At 35.9% G+C, this 20,640-nt stretch overlaps 2 protein-coding genes across 3 annotated transcripts in view; both read left to right on the plus strand.

Moving 5' to 3' along the window:
* The window catches only part of LOC144317399 (cysteine-rich secretory protein 2-like), a 67,188-nt gene that overhangs the window by 3,475 nt on the left and 43,073 nt on the right, over positions 1 to 20,640 (plus strand). The window lies entirely within an intron of this gene.
* On the plus strand, positions 8,863 to 20,251 carry PGK2 (phosphoglycerate kinase 2). Its single transcript, XM_077903702.1, has 3 exons — positions 8,863 to 10,529; positions 14,175 to 14,324; positions 20,131 to 20,251. Exon 1 carries the CDS (start codon positions 9,006 to 9,008, stop codon positions 10,257 to 10,259), a length of 1,254 nt encoding a protein of 417 aa, XP_077759828.1. The 5' UTR covers positions 8,863 to 9,005; the 3' UTR covers positions 10,260 to 10,529; positions 14,175 to 14,324; positions 20,131 to 20,251.

Here is a 20,640-nt window from a genome sequence, read left to right on the forward strand (position 1 = left end):
GGGAAAATTCATAACTAGGCTTTCTTGTTTCAGTAAGAATGAGTCAGGGAAAGTTAACACATGATTTTGATCATCCCTGGATATACTAGGTAACATGATCGAGAAATGAGTCTTATGCACAGCCCACAGCCTATGTACAGAATATCAATATTCAAGTTCCTTTTGAACATTGTCCTATTCATTACAAAGTAATCAATGCCTCTTCTTTTTTACCTATACTTTCCCTCTACTCATCACCTATATCCCATAAAAAATGAATGTTGGAATTTCTAAAATAGAAAGTAGATCTAAAATTCAACTATCTCCAAAGAAAAACAAACTAACAGTAAATAGGAAAAATGGCAATCATCAAGTCACCTTCCTCTGTCAATTTTATTTTCTCTGCCTGGTTTCCATCACTTCCAGATACGCATGTGCATATACAAATTTTATCAACAATTGTTGGCTAGGATTTGTTGAAGTTGGAACCATTGAGCCCTGCTGTTGGGAACGTAAAATTATATAATCACTGTGGTAGACAATATGCCAATTCCTCAAAAAATTAAGCATAAAATTACTGTATGATCCAACAATTCTACTGCCAGGTATTATATGCAAAAGAATTGAAAGCAAGGAGTAGACCAGATATTCTTACCATCAGGCTCATAGCAGCATTATTTATGATAGCAAAAAGGTGGAAGCAACCCAAGTGTCCTTCAATGGATGAATTTATCATTCACTATAATATTCTTGTACTACCCTAGGATATTATAACCCTCTTCTGACCTAAAACTGAAATCAATTCACATTTCCATCTTGTACAGAAATTACTGATGTCTGCTCACTTGAATGTACATATTCTTCAAAACTATTTCTTTTGAGCTTGGATCTTAAAACCAATTGTCCTTGTCTCCTGGAGTGATTTAATAACTCCCAATTTTCCTAGTTTATGCTGGAGATACAAAGATACATTCTTAAAAAAACACAAAAAGACGAACAAAAAAAAGATACATTCTTATTTGTCTTTCCTTCAGCTGGAGCTTATGCAAACTACAATAATCTCCTTCCTCACCTGTACCCCTTCTCTATGGCTAAATCTTCAGCATGTTTTTTATTTTATTTTTTTTAATTTTTATTTATTTATGATAGAGAGAGAGAGAGAGAGAGAGGCAGAGACACAGGCAGAGGGAGAAGCAGGCTCCATGCACCGGGAGCCCGACGTGGGATTCGATCCCCGGTCTCCAGGATCGCGCCCTGGGCCAAAGGCAGGCGCCAAACCGCTGAGCCACCCAGGGATCCCAGATATAGTTTTTAAATTGTTAAATATGTTTGTATTATGCAACTCTATCAGATTCACCACAACTATGATAACGTAGTAGCCTTAAGAAACAGAAAGCTTTTGGGGCACCTGGGTGGCTCAACAGGTTAAGTGTTGGATACTTGGTTTTGGCTCAAGTCATGATCTTAGAGTGGTGGGATCCAGTCCCATGACAGCTTCCATGCTCAGTGTGGAGTCTGCTTGAGATTCTCTCTCTCCCGCTCCTTCTGCTCCACCCCCTGCTTGTGCATGCTTTGTTCTCTAAATAAATAAATACATATATAAAAATAAAAGGCTCAGAGATATCACATATTTTTGTTTTCTATTAAAATTTTTGAGCTATGCATTAGTACAAATTTATATAGTAAATTGAATCTCCTGAGTTTGTGTATTAGAAGACAAATAAGCAGCTACTTACAATTTTTTTGGTTTTGATGAAATAACTCTATTTTATTTTAGAATAACAAAATATGCTTAAAGGTAAATTTTTTAAAAAATTGAAATAGCTTTAGAAAACCACTCCAAAGTTACTAATAAGTTAAAAATAACATTATGATTTTAAACTCTCTGGCTTCTAATGTCTCTTAATAAAATTTCAATTGATGTATTCCTTTTGGAACATCTTTTAAAAATATAACTTTCAGAATACAATTTTCTTGTTACTCAGGATGACAGTATCTGTAATTTGGACTTTTCAGGGAAAATGAAACAAAACCTAATCTTAGAAACACATCAATCTTTTTTTGGGGGGGGGGATTACTTTGAACTGGTGATGCTTTGTCTTATTTATTTAGTACTTATAATGTCTTTTTAATAATGTCTTATTAATCTCATTGTAATTGAAGTTCCTATAGCAGCCGTCTCATCAAGAGTTGTCTTATTAAGTGCTTTCCACAATTAATGATTAAAAACAGAGATGTGTAAGAATTCAGAATGTGAAAATTCTTTAAAAATTAACTATTTGGGGGATCCCTGGGTGGCGCAGCGGTTTGGCGCCTGCCTTTGGCCCAGGGCGCAATCCTGGAGACCTGGGATCGAATCCCACGTCGGGCTCCCGGTGCATGGAGCCTGCTTCTCCCTCTGCCTATGTCTCTGCCTCTCTCTCTGTGTGACTATCATAAATAAATAAATTTTTTTAAAAAAATTAACTATTTGTTATTTAGATAACTTAGCCATTTAATCTTGGCCATATTTGTGTGTCCTTTGCATGTTCTATAAAAAAAATCAGATTATAAAAACAAAATGTGAAATAGTAAGTTTTACATAACAGAATTATTTTAGAAGTAGAGATGACTAGATGGAGAGACAATAGAATGATATACAAAACAAAAGAATATACTTTAAAATGTATGCATTTCTAATCTGTGCATGATGTTACTGTGTGAATTATTTTTAAACTAATCCTGTACTCTGTAAAAAGTTACATTGCATTGCACTGCCCCTATTTAATCTTTTAGAATGATCCTAAGTGCTCTGGGACATTTTTTAGAATGCAAAAATAGTAGTTTGCTGCTAGTATCAAAAGGAAATTTACTACTTCATTTATTATTTAAAAACATTCTTTAAAAGGGAGATTGCTTTATTTTTAATTCATAACAATTAGTAACTAAAATGATTTGAATGACTGTAGGTTATTGGTCAGGTCAGCACCAAAAACTCTGTGTATAATATAATGGAATGTATATTGTAAAGTCGACAGGTGAAGTTAAGATAAACCGCTCCAAATTTTTCAAAGGCATCCTACTAGAAATATTAATGGATTCTACCCATAACATGTATCAATTTTCATAGGATTTTTAAAATATCTCCAACATTTAATAATCTGTAATGAAATCTTCACATGATAGAGTTCAGTCACCATTAAGGGCAAAAGCCCTCAGGCTAGTAGCCATTTAAGGACTTGCTAAAAAAATAGAGGATATTTTCATAAGCAAAACCAAGAAAACTTCCCCAAGAAAGGCAGAATGATGTAAAGGTTTGTAAAAATAGATGAAGACTAGATTTTAAGAAGACATTTCAAATTGACCTGTAAGTGGGGTCATGCCATCAGAATTTTTAATTTAGGGAGAAAATATCTTCAGTGTTTGATGTTGTTACATGACAGAAAAGGAAGCTCAGTGGAGGGCACACTGTGAATTGTCCTTATAAAAAGATGTCAACGCAGGGCAGCATGTTTCATGGTTTGGTCTTCAATACCTAAGAATTACAATTATTGTCTATTAATACTCGGAACAACCAGATCGTATTTATCACTATAATGACTGATTTATTGACCCATGCAGCTTTTTGTGGCAGAAATTATCTCTTTGACATGGATGACTCATGCAAGACTGGACATTTTCATGTAATTTTTTTAATTTAAATTCAACAAGCCAATGTATAGTACATACTTGGTTTCAGATGTAGTGTTCAATAACTTATCACTTGTGTATAACACCTCATGCTTATAACATCATGTGCCCTCTTTAATGCCCATCACCAGTACCCCATCCCCTCACAAATAAATGCAGACCAAAGAATTCAGGTTGCAAAAAAATTCCAAAAATAAATCCTGCACCAGTGAAGTAGTATTGACAGAAAAGATCATGTTTCATTGTGGAGGGAAGTTTAGAAAGTAAACGTGGGGTTGGGAGAAAAGAAGCAATGTGTGAGACAGAAGGAGTGAAAGTGGCAAGGAGGCCTCCCTTGAGGGTCTCCTACACACACTGGCTAGACTTTTCACTCCTACAAGCAACTATTAAACTTTTTTTCTAAAAATAGAAACTCCTTGCTATGCACTGTTAACATCTTCCACAAATAAAACATGGACACAATAAAACACAATTCAAGTGTTTCAAAGTATAAGCTAGTGAAGCATGGTAACCTTGGAATGGTATCAATGGTTCATTAATTTCATCTAAGGTATAATGTAAGTCACTATTAGTGACTTATAAACAAATCAATGAAATGCTATCAATGCCAGAACCATACATATTTAGAAGTTAAATGATGACAAAAATTAAATGTGTTTAAGTATTACATGAACTCTGCACTTTCTGATTCAACATTTCTATTATTCATAGTAGCTCCTAATATTTAGCAAAAGTTGACTTTCCTTAAAAGCAAATCAGGCTGAGAAAATAATGATTCAGAGTACCTGCGTGGCTCAGTTGATTAAGCATCTGCCTTCGGCTCAGATCGTGATCTCAGGGTGCTGGGATCAAGTTCCACATCGAACTCCCTGCTCTGTGGGGAGCCTGCTTCTCCCTCCTTCTCTGCCTCCCTCTTTCTCTCTGTCTTTCATGAACAAATAAACAAAATATTAAAAAAAAAAAAAAGAAAATGGTAGTTCAGGCTTCATTCTGCACTGCTACCTTCTTTGAATCACTCCAGAAATAGGACTCAAGCCTTCTGTTCCATACATTTCCAGGGCAATTTTTTTTTTTAGTTCTAGCTGAAAATGTATAAGGCCTTAGTAAACATACTGAATCTACCTCTAGCTTCTGAAACTTATTTTTAAAGAACACCAACTGTGTATCTTTCTCATGAAACTACAAACACAATATATTCAACTGTGCAAATCTTCCATGTTTGCACTTGGGATTTAAGTGTAACTCCAGAAAATTACATAACTGCACACACAAGTACTACTATAAATTCTAAAAATGTATTATAAGCAACCTCAACTTTAAAAAAAAAGTTGCTCTTTTTTGTAGTCCTGTTCTTCACCATGTAAGTAGAAATATTTAATGACTTCAGGAGAAGTTACTAATCAACAAAATAAACAACATCAAGAAGTTATTTTTCTAATCATGTAATTTTTCAAATAAACAATAAAATCAAAGAACTTCACAGAAAATACTCATATATGCAACACCCAGATTTTATCAGTAACATTTTGCCACATATGTTTTACCATGTATCCGTCCACATAGCTATCCTTCTATCCATGCATTATATTTGATGCATTTCAAAGTATTTTGCAGATTGTTGAGGATTTTTACAAACACGTAAGTGTAACACAAACTATTAACATTCAGAAATGTATCGTCATCCCAGAAGTTTCCCACATGTCCCCTCAAAGTTCCCGTACTTCTACTTCAGATGCATGCACTCTTATAATTTTTGTTCACTATAGATTAACTTGTTTGTGTTATTTCATATAGATAGAATCACGTTATGCACTCATTTATGAAAGAATTCTTTTAACACCATGATGCTTTTTGAGTTAATATTTACCATGATAATGTTATTGTATGTAAAAGAGTTTGTAAATTTCATTTCTAAGTAGGATTTCAATTTATGACTATTCCTGGAATATTTCAAAATTTTTGGCTACTATGAACATTCCTGTAAAAACTTTGTCATCATATATTTTCAACTATCTCAGATAGACATCTAAGATTAGAATTGATGGGTCACAGGATAGATGTAAGCTGTTGTTGGAGAACTACCTATATTTCCCTTTAATGCTGCCAGTTTTAGCTTCATATATTTTGATGGTCTAGTAGATGTGCAAATGTGTATAATTTTATATCCTCTTGCTATATTGTCTTTTATTAAAATATAAGATCTTTGTTTCTTATGATCCTTTTCCATTTAGAGTCAGTTGTCTAGTATTAGTATAGCTATTCTTGTTCTTTTTTGTCTGCAAACCTCTGTCTTTTAATTAAAGTTCAACCCATTTACATTTAAATTAAGTACTGATAAGGAGGGACTACTTCTGTCATTTGGCTATTTGTTTTTTATATGCCTTATATTTTGTTTGCCCTTTATTTCCTGCATTACTAGGATTTTTTGGTCCTTCTTTAATTTTTGTAGTGAAATTTGTTTTTCAGTTACTTTTATGTATATTCTGTAGCTATTTTTGTTGGTGATTATGAAGGGAAATACCCTTAATATCCTGAAGTTATAAAAGTCTAAGTTAAATTTATTCTAGCTTAACTTCAGTAACACAAAAACTCTGTCCTTTTATATCTGTCCCTACTACTTTCAGTTGTTACACAAAATTACATCTAAATACATTTTATACTCCCTGACATAAACTATTAATTTTTTTAAATGCGCTAATATCCTAAATCATGTAGAAAACAAAGTGTAGAGTTAGTTATAAACCAAAGTTACAGTAATAGTAGCTATTAATTCAGTTATGGAATTTGAGATAGAGAATTTGTCTTGAAATATCCAGGTAGGTAGGTCCAACTTAATCCGTAACTTCTAAACCACTGAAAATTTTTTCTGGCTAAAAGTCGAAGAAACATGTGGCAGAAGTAAAAATCAGAGATTCCAAGAGTAAAAAAGATAAACAAATTTTTCAATAAGAAGATTACATTTGTGTATGGTTCTTTTTGTCTTCAACTTTATCATTTAGAAACCTTTTTTCTAAAGTTACTTGTGATCTTTTTAATCCCAACACCTTTAGTGGTATTTGCCATATTTTGAAATACAATTTGTCTTGTTTGTCAGAGTCTGCATTCCACTCTGAGAATTCTGAACATCCTGGTCCATTTTATATTACTTGCATTCATTAAAGTTCAGTCTCTATAATGTATAATTTTATGGATTTAGACTTGTACTCAATACTATATTACTGTATAGAAAAGTTTTATCATACTAAAAACCTCCCCTTACATCCCCATAATAGTTGGCCACCTCCATCTTCCTCTAATGCTTGACAAACACTGATATGCTTTCTATCCCTTTGTTTCATCTTTTCTCAAACGTCATGTGAATGGAATTATACAAGGTCTACATACTTTCATGTCCGACTTATTTAGTCAGTAAAATGCATGTAAGTTGTACTCATGATTTTGTGTCATCTATGCAGGAAAATAGCATTTTCCTTTTATTTTAGGAATATTCTAAAATATGTATATTCTGTACCTATTTTTGTTGGTGATTATGAAGGGAAATACCCTTAATATCCTGAACTTATAACTGTCAAAGTTAAACTTATTCCAGCTTAACTTCAGTAACACAAAAAAACTGTAGGTATGGATATAACTACAGCTGTATAGATGTCATCAGTTGAAAAGCATTCTTTTTTAGCAATTGTGAATAAAACTGATCTAAGCATTCATACATAGAAGTTTGAGAGAATATAAGTTTTCTGTGTACTTGAACAAATACCTAGGAGTAGAATCGATGGATTATATTATAAGTCTATGCTTATATTTACAAGAAATTCCCAAACTGTTTTCCAAGTGGCTGTGGCATACCTCATTCTTATCGGCAATAAATGAGTTTCTATTACTATATATCTCTGACAGCACTTATTATTGTCAGAGTTTGGGACTTTAGTTATTACAAGAGTATAGAGTATAATTTTACCATTGTAGTACATATCTAAGAGTGGAATTGCTGAGTCCTATGATAACTCCATGTTTAATATTTTAAGGAAGTATCAAACTGTTTCCCAAAGTGCCTGCACCATCTTGCATTTCTACCACCAATATGTGAGGATTCCAGTATCTCCACATCCCTGTCAACACTTACTGTCTTTTTCGTTATTATAGCCATCTTATTGGGTCATGCCTCAAATATATTTTTGTTGAAGCCTCCATGCTATATACTTAGTTCATTCAGCTTAGGGAAACTGCCATATCAACTAATCACAAAGCCAGTTTTTATTATTAAGCCAATTTGTTATGTTTTCTTTCTCCAAAATAAAATCTCTCACTCATTTTCAATTCAAATAAACATTTTTATCCGCATGGAAATCATTCCTCTTTTCAGCTCAGTTTCTTAGTTATACAAGTGAATGAATCAAAGAGAGAGCTAAAAAGAAAAGTGAAAGGTCTTATAACTTTGTAGTCGGAAAGAAAAGTCACCATCACCTTCAGTATTTTATTGTTATCCTTTTTATCTTATGGGGTTCTCCTAAAGAAGCCACCACGCATTCTCGCAGTAGTCTTAGAATAAACAAGGTAATAAAAACAAATCATTCCCACTCACCATAGACTATATCTAAAGCCAAAGGTAGGTATCAAGCTATACCACTAACAGAGCATACTATGTTGCCTTTAATAAACAAGGAGTCATAGAACCTGTATTTTTCAAATCACCTATTTATTTAGCACTGGAGTTTTTTATCTCAATATAATTAAGATTTGATGTGGATGAGGCTCTTTTGTTTTGTTTCACTTCATTTCGCTTTAAGAATAAGATCAAGTGTCTAGAGGGATGTGGAAAAAGAGAACCACCAATATTCTTAGACCTCAGAACCCTTCTTTTTTTTTCTTTTTTTTTCTTTTAAGATTTTATTTATTTATTCATGAGAGAGACACAGAGAGAGAGAGGCAGAGACACAGGCAGAGGGAGAAGCAGGCTCCACCCAGAGATCCTGATGTGGGACTCGACCCAGGGTCTCCAGGATCATGCCCTGGGCTGCAGGCGGCGCTAAACCGCTTAATCCAGGGTTTCTTTATTTACCCACCTCTCCCTCCAACCCAGATATCACTACTCCGGATTAGGGCTCTGCACTGGCAGTTTGAATCTGCACGGACCACACATTCCAAATCCAGATTGACAAGACCATTAGCCAATCACAGAGCCAAGTTTCCTTTTCCCCAGTTCAATCAATGTCTGCCCTATGTTAAACAGTGATGAGAAGAAAGGGGCGGGCCAAGGGAAAGGCGTTGGAAAGCACCATCTATCCAGCCTCTCAGCAGCAGTAAAGCGGTTCTTCAGCTTTGAGATCTAGCTTTCAGCTTCTGTCTTTGTAGTCAGAATGTCTCTTTCTAAGAAGTTAACTTTGGACAAGCTGGACGTTAAAGGGAAGCGAGTCATCATGAGAGTAGATTTTAATGTTCCCATGAAGAAGAACCAGATTACAAATAACCAGAGAATCAAAGCTTCCATCCCAAGCATCACGTACTGTCTAGATAATGGAGCCAGGTCAGTAGTTCTTATGAGTCATCTAGGTCGACCTGATGGTGTTCCCATGCCAGATAAATATTCTTTAGAGCCTGTTGCTGCTGAGCTCAAATCTTTGCTGAGCAAGGATGTTTTGTTTCTAAATGACTGTGTGGGCCCAGAAGTGGAGAAAGCCTGTGCCAACCCAGCTACCGGTTCAGTTATCCTACTGGAGAACCTGCGTTTTCATGTAGAGGAAGAAGGAAAAGGCCAAGATTCCTCTGGAAATAAGCTTAAAGCTGAGCCAGATAAAATAGAAGGCTTCCGAGCATCACTATCCAAACTAGGGGATGTCTATGTCAATGATGCTTTTGGCACTGCTCATCGGGCCCACAGTTCTATGGTGGGAGTGAACCTGCCTCAGAAGGCATCTGGATTCCTGATGAAAAAGGAGCTGGATTACTTTGCCAGAGCCTTAGAAAACCCAGAGAGACCCTTTCTGGCTATACTTGGTGGAGCTAAAGTGGCAGACAAAATCCAACTCATCAAAAATATGCTGGACAAGGTCAATGAGATGATAATTGGTGGTGGAATGGCTTTTACCTTCCTTAAGGTACTCAACAACATGGATATTGGTGCATCGCTCTTTGATGAAGAGGGGGCCAAGATTGTCAAAGACATCATGGCTAAAGCCAAATCAAATGGTGTGAACATTACCTTTCCTGTTGACTTTGTCACCGCTGACAAGTTTCAGGAGGATGCAAAGGTTGGCCAAGCTACCGTAGCATCAGGCATACCTGCTGGCTGGGTGGCTTTGGACTGTGGTCCTGAGACCAACAAGAGATATGCTCAAGTTGTGGCCCAAGCCAAGTTAATTGTGTGGAATGGACCCGTGGGGGTATTTGAATGGGATGCCTTTGCTAAGGGAACAAAAGCCCTCATGGATGAAATTGTGAAAGCCACTTCCAGGGGCTGTATCACCATTATAGGAGGTGGAGACACTGCTACTTGCTGTGCCAAATGGGGCACTGAAGATAAGGTCAGCCATGTGAGCACTGGAGGAGGAGCTAGTCTGGAACTCCTGGAAGGTAAAGTCCTTCCTGGAGTGGAAGCCCTCAGCAACTTGTAATTGACAATATTCCTTTCCATTATTTCCTATCCATGCATGGGCTTTAATTCAACTTAGTGCTTTACATTTTAACTTGAATTTATTTATAATTTACCTCTATACCAAGGCCTAGACAATGACCAAGTGATCAACTATCAGGAACTCTCAACATCAATACAACAACACAACTCATTTGGTTCTGTCACACATTTGCCTGCTCTCTTCAAGATCTCATTTGAACTTCACTGTTGTGATTTGTAGGAAGGATATACTCTTACATTGCATATTAAAGTGAGTTGAATAAGCTTAAGCTCTCTTTTATTTTTAATTTCACTCCAGCTTTAGCATTCTTTTGCTACTTGAAACAAGATAAAACTCAAGTTGTTGCAGAAGGGTGGAGTAGAAGCTAACAAACTTTTAAACAATAAAAGTGCCCAAATAAATCAAGAAAAATAATTGCATTTAAGAACTCATGGATAACAAAGCTCTGCTAAAAGGAAGTTTCTTACTAAATAAGAAGGGAGAGAAATGACAGGTATTTATCAAACTCAAGAAGTTAAAAAAAGGAAAGAAATTAAACCCAAGAAAGGAATTATGTCTGTGTGGGGATGCACAAGAGTAAATATATATATATATATATATATATGGGAGCTACAAATTAAATCCAGATTTTAAATAATAAGTAACTGTTTTATTTTTAAAGCAGATACTGTTTAATAGATTTTTATTTATTTATTAATATATTATTATTGTAACTAAAAAAATCTTTAAAAATATGTGTATAGTCATGAAAAAGAAAGAGATATAAAAACTCTTCCATATTAGGAAGTAGAATAAGAAAATACTCAGAAATGCAAAAGAAACGAAAACAGTTATCAGAAAACATTTTGCCTAGTTCTGTAGACAAAGAGCTGGCATCGGGCAATGCTGTTAACAATTAAGAGTAAAAATGCAGAGTAATTTATCCCAGTTATAATGACCTATGTCCCATAGCACCAGATCAATTCTATAAATTCAACATCTTGAATGATTAAACTTAAATATAATCTTAATACATGTGAAACTTCAAAGGAAAATATTAATAATTCCATTGTAATCCCATAGAAGATATAATATATGGTATTTGGTACTGACTTAAGTCAAAAAGAAAACCAAAATTATTGTAATTGAAACAAGATTATAGCATATTATTCTCTTGCACAAAAGTCCAGGGCAAATAGGTGGACTCTTCTCCATGAAATCATCTAGAAAAGCAAATTAGTGACACAAATCTTTTACTGTCAATAAATACATCTCTGTATGTGAGGTGTCTGTCTGCACTTCTATATTTGATATCCAGTCCAAGGGAGAACTTAGTGAAAGGCAATGTTTCTTTTGCATACATGACCCAAAAGTTTCAGGAATTTTTCTTCTGTTGGCTATTATGCATTCTGTTGTCAATTAGTTGTGTGATGAGGCCGATTTTCCAAGAGAGACTTGGGAATGTATTCTCTGTAGCTGGGTGCCTTGTACTCAACTAAAAAAACAATAGATTCTATTGCTAAAAGGAGGTGGAGGGGTGATAAATACTGAGAGGACAGTAATGTCTTCTGATAGACTATCACTCTGGCCACCCCATACCCATGTACAAGAATCTGTGTGTCTTTCCTGCATAAAGAAAACATACTTTCTCCAAGAAGTATAATCAAAGGTCTTGTCCAGTTACTGCATCCTCCTCAAAGTTGAGTATCTCTGGGTGATGCACAATCTTTTCCATGTGATCCAGTGGGGAGCCCAACAGTCTGGTGAACAGAAAAGGGGAGTCATTTATTTTTCTCCTTCCTCTGACACCTGTACGCACTCAACATAAAAGGGTGGAAGAGAAATAGGAAAGCTGCAATTAAAAACCCTCACCTGAAAAAGTCATTTGTTAACCACAATTGTGAAATAAATGGTGCTGGCTCAGAATTTCAAAAGCTCTCCGATCTGGCAAGAACTTCCGTAGTTAGACTGGTTTCATTCTCTGGGAGGAAGTTTATTATTCATTGTCCTTTCTTCACCCCACATTTGGTCACCTGGGAAATTTTCCTTGTTTCCTAATCTTCCATGCCATCTCAGAAGCAGATGTTGGGGAGTTGGGCCACATTATGACACTGCACAGCTCTTTTGGCTTCCTCTCTGCTGGTGCAGTTATGAGAAATCAAGGATTTCTTCATATATTACACAGTTGAAAACCTTTAAAGGCCAGGCTACTGACTTTTCAACTTTGTGAAAAATCCAGATCTCTGTGTGAAAGAAGCTCACCCAAAAATGTCTTCTAATTTTGTTTCTTCCTCCTCTGGGCTCACTTCTTTTTCTTCATTTTAAGACCTGTGGGCCTCTAAAAAAAGCAGGCAGGAGTGGGAAGGCAACACCTATAACCTGATATTTGCCGATGATGCCTCATATTTTTGGCTGAGAAGTCCAAATGGGAGCCCTTTGAGTAAAACTGTGATAGTCTTTCTCTTGTGGTTTGTGGGACTAGGACAGTTAGCTTTTCCAACCATGAGAGAGCTCACTTGCCTGGTGTATTAGCCAATTGATGTTTCAGGGAACAAGGGAGATTGTTCCTGGATATGCACATTATTTTGTTGTAGCATTTTGCTTAAAACAGCTTGTGACAACTGATATTCTGCCTCTTTGTTTTTTTTTTTTTTTTCTTAAAGATTTTATTTATTTATTCATGAGAGACACATAGAGAGAGAGAGAGAGAGGCAGAGACACAGGCAGGAGGAGAAGTAGGCTCCATACAGGGAGCCTGACGTGGGACTGGATCCTGGGTCTCCAGAATCACGCCCTGGGCTGCAGGTGGCGCTAAACCGCTGAGCCACCCGGGCTGCCCATTCTGCCTCTTTCTAAACACTTTCTCTGTAGCTTTAGGCTCTATAGAAATGTGTTCTCCCTACCACAATCCCATAGGCAGTCGTTTTTACCAAATGCCACTGCAGAAAAATGATCAGCACCTTCCAGTCTTCATGCCGCTTCACTCACTTCCTTCCACCCAACACCTAAGCGAATGCCATGTTTTAAGAGTTTTTTAAAGGCATCAACCTATTTACAGGTAGTAATTTCTACATTAGTTAGTCTTTAGACTAGTGGTTTTCACCAGAGACAATTTCTTCTTATAGAGGACATTTGCCAAAAAATGGAAATATTTTTGTTAGTCACAACTGCGATGAGAAGAGGTAGTATAGGCATCTTGTAGCTGTGGCTAAGCATGCTACTAAACAACCTATACCACACAGCACAACCTTCACAACAAAGCACGATCTAGCCCAAAATGTCAACATAGAAATTTCTTTCTTTCTGATGTGACATTCTAGAGTCATTATGAGTAAGTAGACATTTCTTGAGCTTTTCCAAGGACTCAAGCTAGCCAGATGTCTCTGTTAGCACTGGCACCTGGCTTTCATCTCTACCAGCAGGAAGATCAATTGTTGACATTTTCCAGCCAACTAGATAGAGAAAGAGGAATCCAGAGCAAGCCTCATGTCTTTGAGAAAAAGAACTAGAAGTTCCTTTGAACTTTGCAATGTGATCCTATCTAGCTCACAGGGACAAAGGCAATGCATTCTTTGGGTGAAAATGGGCTCAGTTAAACTATTACTAGAAAGTAAATAAAAGGTGAATTTAAGACGTCAAACAGAAAGACCTATTAAAAACTTTACAAGACACTAGAATATCTTGGAGATCATGCTTTTTTTTAATAATAATTTTTTTATTGGTGTTCAATTTGCCAACATACAGAATAACACCCAGTGCTCATCCCGTCAAATGCCCACCTCAGTGCCCGCCACCAATCACCCCCACCCCCCGCCCACCTCCCCTTCCACACCCCTAGTTCGTTTCCCAGAGTTAGGAGTCTTCCATGTTCTGTCTCTCTTTCTGATATTTCCCACTTATTATGCTTTTGTATAGGATTTAGCCTAAGACAAAGAAGAATGTTTAGAGAACAAGAACATTTCATGGAGAAAAAAATTATGAAGTTAAAATGACTTAAGAAGACAATGAGATTGAAAATAAGTTGAAATGAGGGGAAAACAAAAACAAAAACAAAAATACCCAGAGGTGAGAAATTTAAGTACTGCCAGTACAAAATATCAAATGGTGCTAGAGCAGATAAATAAATAAATAAATAAATAAATAAAACTGTAGGGAAAAGAATCAGTGCCTTGAATTAGAAGATTGGGGAGAAAAACTGAATTCACTGCAAACCTAGAAAGTATGAAATGTGTATACACATACACACACACACATACTTACAAATCACATACATACATGCACAAAATATACATATATTTACAAAAAACATTTTAGAGGTGCCCAGGTGGCTCAGGTAGTGAAGTGTCTGACTCTTGATTTCAGCTTAAGTCATGATCTTCATGATCTTAGGATTCTGAGATCAAGCTCCACATTGGGCTTCATTAAATGTGGAGCCTGCTTGGATTTCTCTCTCTCCCTCTCCCTCTGCCCCTACTCGCTGCTCACACTTTCTTTGTCTTTCTCTCAAAAAAAAAAAAAAATTTGTGTGTGTGTGTGTATATATATTTATATATATGTGAAACTTTCACATTTATTCTATATATGTATATTATATATACACATGATATATATGTATATTATATATATACACATAATACATGTATTATATACATGTAATATATGTATATTATATATTATGTATTATATATACACACATATAATATATATAATATACATATGTAGAATAAATGTAATTGAAATTTTATTTTTTTATTTTTTTAACTTATTTTAATTTTTTATTTTTTTTATTCAAATTCCAGAAAGTTAACATAGTTTTAGGTATAGAATATAGTGACTCAACATTTCCATGCAGCACCTGGTGCTTATCAGAGCAAGTGCATTCCTTAGCCCCCATTACCTATATAACCTATATAACCTATATTACCTATATAACCTATAGTCACATTTTGTAATTATATACACTAAAATTATATACACTAAAAATACTTAGTTTTCTACTTGGTAAACCAATTTAGAAAAGAAATTTAAAATGAAGGTGTTACCATAAGATAGTGGGATTGCCTTGGGTTTTGGGTTCAAACTGAAAGTGTGAGACTTACTTGTTTCCTCCAAGGTTGCGACTTGACTTACTTAATTCATATACTTGGAGATTACTATTCACTTATTTTCTGCGAGCTTTTTATTTAAAAAAACTTGTATATAAATATCTGATTTCAAGCAACATTAGTTAATAAAGCTGTGAAGAAATTATTTTTTAAAAAATGTGCTAGATTTCATGGCTTTATCATTCCATTAACTTTGCTTTTAGGTAATTTCATATTTTAATTAGTTATTAGGAGTCTCCTAGTGATTTTAGCAAAGCTTATGTTTCCTAACTCAATGTGTTGATAATAAACCAAGAAAGATGGGAATGCCTGATTAAAAAAACAAAAAGGAGTGAAATAATTGGGGAATAACTAATCAGAAAAGCATATGAGTTTATATACAAAAGAAGATAGTTTAGCTGTTATCTCCTTACTTTGTAGATCCCAAGATTCCTTTCCCTACCTTATAGTTTGGAAACTTTCTCCAGACAATAAATAGGGCAACTGTGGGGTCAACTTCTTTGTTCTTCCTTCGTGTTGTTTCACAGATTCTGCCTGTTTTTAGCTGTTCAGACAGGACAGTTTATCTACTGCTGCTATTCCGTCTTTATCAGAAGTCTGAATCATTTATTTTCCAAGTTTTACACTAATAATCTTTTTAAGATCCAGCTGAGTTGTAGATATGTTAACTTGTTTTTAAATTTGTCATCCTTTCTTTTCTAAAAGTCTTTTTTTATAAAGATTATTCATTTATCTATTCATAAGAGAAACACACACACACAGAGAAACAGAGAGGCAGAGACACAGGCAGAGGGAGAAGCAGGCTCCTTGCAGGGAGCCGGATGTGGGACTCAATCCCAGGTCTCCAGGATCACACCCTGGGCTGAAGGCAGGCACTAAACCGCTGAGCCACCCAGGTGTCCCCATCCTTTCTTGTCTAATATTGGTGAGAAAATATTTATCTTCTTGGTCAGAGTCATTTGGTGTTTTTTTTTTTTTTGGAGTGGGTCTTAAAAATATATATATTATAAATTATTATATTATATATATATATATATTAGAGCAGTTTTAGGTTCATAACAAAATGGAACAGGAAATACAGAGTTTCCATGTACCCCTGTCTCCACACACACACAAACTCCCCCACTTGTCAATATCCAGCAACCAATTGGTACATTTGTTATAATCAATAAACCTCCAATGAACTTATCATCAATGAACCTACTCATTCTTATTTCCAAAGTTTTATTACATTAGGGTTTATTATTCTTGGTGGTGTATGTTCTAAGAGTTTTGAAAAATGTGTTATCATATGTATCCATCATTATAATATACCATATTGAATAGTTTCACAGACCTAAAAATTCTCTGTGCTCTATTTAACCCTTCCTGCCCTCTAAGTTCTGGCAAACATTGAAATTTTTTTTTTTTTTTTTTTTTTTTTTTTTACTGTCTCCATAGTTTTGTCTTTTCCAGAAGGTCAGATAGGTAGCAACTTGATATATTGGCTTCTTTCTCTTAATGATATGCATTTAAGTTTCCTCCATATCTTTTGATGGCTTACTATCTCCTTTCTCTTTAGCTTTAAATAATCCATTGTTTGGATGTATTACAATTTGTTTAACCATTCACCTACTGAAGAACATCTAGGTTGTGTCTGAGCTTGGGCAATTATGAACAAAACTGCTATAAACATCTGTGTGCAAATTTTTCGGTGGAAAAAGACATGTACTAAGTAAAAGGAACTGTGATGAATAGGCCTTCAGTAATATCCTGGTAAGGTGTGGGAATTATTCTATAGTCCTATAATTGAGTGTTAGTCTTTTAGTGAGTATATGGCTCTGAGTTGTTTTGTTTTCAACCCCTTTGGTGGTACAGGATGGCCACAGGAGGCAGGAGATAGTATAAAACTTACTTATGTGGAAGACTAGAACAAGCTAAGTTGAATTTTTCCCTTCCTTCAAGTCAGTTAAATTCTGATAAATCCCCAGTAAGTTAGGCTCTGGTAAAATTATTTCTCTTAAAGACAGGCTTTATCAAGTAGATCAGAACATCAGACCTATTTTGAAATAGCTACTTTCCTCCTACCTCCAGCCAGAAGTCTGAGGGGATTTTTCTCAGATCTTTACTATGAGGACTTGATAGAGCTTCTGTAGTTAAAACACAAAAGTGCGTGTGGGAGCCCCTAGCCACTGGGTTCCCCTGGAGTCTTCATCTTTCATGCTTGTCTACACTGAGCCTCTGGAATTCAGGTTCAGTCCCAGTTTTGCTATTGTGGTACTGGTTTCTGTGGAGTTCTTTTGCAGTGGATTTCCACTCTGGTAAACTGTGAGATTATCTGTATTTATCTGTCTGTCTTCTCTGCCCAGTTTTAGAGATAGCAGTTTGTCCTGTGGCTTAACATCTCTGACAGATCTAAAAAGAGTTTATTTTCCAGTTTGTTCAGCTTTTTACTTGTGTTAGCACAGATTGACAACTTGTAAGTTCCCTCCATGCTGGACAGGAAACTGAAAATTTGGTTCTGTTTTTATTTTTGTTTGCAGATTCAAACATATTTTCAATTTCTCAACATATTTTTGTAGATATTATATTATGGAATCCATTACATCTCAACATATTTTTGTAGATATTGAATCCATTACAATTAGGGAAATGGAAAAATAGGTGTGAACTCTGCTAAAACTATCTATTCTTTAAATAAAACCCATCCACTGTAAATTTCATATATGGGATTCTTTCACTCAGGAGACAGCTAACCCCTCTGTCCAATACATAACGCAGCTGTAGAAACTTCTTATTTCTACGATGCCAGGCTGAACTTGCACCTTAAATTTGAATTGGAATCCCATGATTTTCCCGGATATTTTCTCTGATGGCATGGAATAGATGAGCTTTCTCATATGGAAATACATCACTATATATGTTCATATTGAATCTTCCTTTACTACAACCATAGGCCTTTTTTTTTTTTTTTCAGTAGGAATTGAAACCACTGAGTTTGTTTTCATTTCTTGTTTTGCTTCTTGGTTGTTTTTTTGTCTGTTTATTGGTTGTTTGGTTTTAGTTTTGATAAACCAATTCATTATTTTGTCTTAGAATAACAAAATCTATCCCAGGGTTCATAGAGTACCGGCAAACATCAGTGATGGATTTTCACCGGTTTTTCTGAAGCAGTTTGAATTTGTGACAACAGTTTTCAAGTGTTTTCCTGGGTTTCTATGAAACCAGATTGAGACACAGACAAGCAAACAGAAACAGTGGATTTGAGCATTGCCTGCAAAATCAGTTGCATAAAAACCAGTTATGTTTGCAAAGCCAGTTAGAATAGCAATCTAAATACTTTCCTTGGTCTCTTACATTACAGATTTCCCAAAGGCTGTAGCATAATTTGCAATCACTACACGAATACAATTTGCAAATGATTTTTTAATTTTAATTTCCACTGTTTCCTTCAACCACACACAAAGTTCTGATGAGTTGTGCCAGGCTGTGGGGCCGCAGGCAGCTTCAGGAGTACTTAGACAGTACCGGAGGTGACTCAGAGGGAATGAGGAGCAGAGTCACAGTATGGATGCAGCCTATCATGAAAGAAAGACCCAAGTTTGAATTCAAGGGACATAAACAAAAGCATTGTCTATTAGGAGTAGACATCACTGATGTCATCATATGGATGTATTATGTGTATAATAACAAAAGAAAGACAGTTTTCGTCCCAAAGATTAAAACTATTTATGCATATTAAATGTGTCCTATAAATAACAACCTTGTTCTGAGAGTGGGTTCATTTACTCGCTCACTCATTCAAGTATTCATTCTTCAAATATTTCTTGAGCAACCACTCTGTACCAAACTGAGTACTAGTTCTTGATGTTATAACAAGATAGTCAATTCTTCCAAGAGTTCACAGACCTATGAGTAAGAGAAAAAAAATAAGCAAAAGCTTTAATTGCATTAGAATAAATACTACATAACATGGGTAAAGTGTATTATTTGAGTTACCAAATAATGTGCTGATGAGGCGTGACCCCCTTTATGGAATTATGTGGGTAATATGGTTTCCAAAAGACCTTATTAAATTTTATTTTAGGGATCCCTGGGTGGCGCAGCGGTTTGGCGCCTGCCTTTGGCCCAGGGCGCGATCCTGGAGACCCGGGATCGAATCCCACGTCAGGCTCCCGGTGCATGGAGCCTGCTTCTCCCTCTGCCTGTGTCTCTGCCTCTCTCTCTCTCCCTCTGTGACTGTCATAAATAAATAAAAAAAATATTAAAAAAAATTTTATTTTAATATTCTCCAAGCATTTATGTGAACTTTCTAATAGAGAAAAACTTCTATTGCTGTGGTGCTTCTCATTTATACCGCATATACCATATATATCACTCAACATTCTTGATTTGCCAAAAAGTGTAAACACAGGCTCCATATAAAAATCCTTTGCTTTCACAGTTTCTGTTCTGAATCACCAGTCTTTTCCTATGCAGATAAACTGAGCTTTGCAACCCTGAAGGAAACCTGAAAGGAGACTCGGTGACACAGACATGTGACCTCTGCAGTGAGCCACACAGAACCCCCTTCTCAGAAGAGCCCCATGATTGCTTTAATGCTCTACCATTACCATCTTGTAATTCTTCATCCTTTTGGACATGGGGCCTACCATTTTCATTTTGCACTGAACTTCCGCCCCGCCCCCCCCCCCAAATTAGGTAGACAGGCATGCTGAATACCTCTCTGAGCCCAGAGTTGAGACCAATAAGCTGAATCTTCACTTTCTTTCCTTGGATGCCCTCAGATTCCTCTAACTCTTCAGAATCATACAGAAGTTGTCTTGAAGACTGATTGATGATTTAAACCTCATAAAATGCTTCAGAAGATGCAACCTCCCACCCTGCCAAAAAAAACCTTGTTTCAAAATAAATCTCTACTCAAGTATGGCTTCTGAATACGAGTGTGTTTAAATGCTGCCGGGGGTGGGGGGGATCAGTTTTAACTTTCATAATGGCTCTGCTCTAGCTCTAAAATGTGTTCATGTAGGGGCACCCATGTGGCTCAGTTGGTTAAGTGTCTGCCTTCAATTCAGGTTATGATCCCAGGGTCTTGGGATGGAGTCCTGCTGAAGCTCCCTGCTTAGAGGGAGATCTGCTGCTTCCTCTACCCCTCCCCCTACTCCTGCTCTCTCATGCGTGCATGTGTGCCCATGCAAAAATAAATAAATTTTTTTAAAAACTGTGTTCAGGTGGTTCTTTGTTATCTTTACCCAAAAAAAGAAGAAAAAAGAGATTAATGAGAACATGATGCCCTT

This window comes from Canis aureus, chromosome 7, assembly GCF_053574225.1.
Source record: "Canis aureus isolate CA01 chromosome 7, VMU_Caureus_v.1.0, whole genome shotgun sequence".
NCBI lineage: Eukaryota > Metazoa > Chordata > Mammalia > Carnivora > Canidae > Canis > Canis aureus.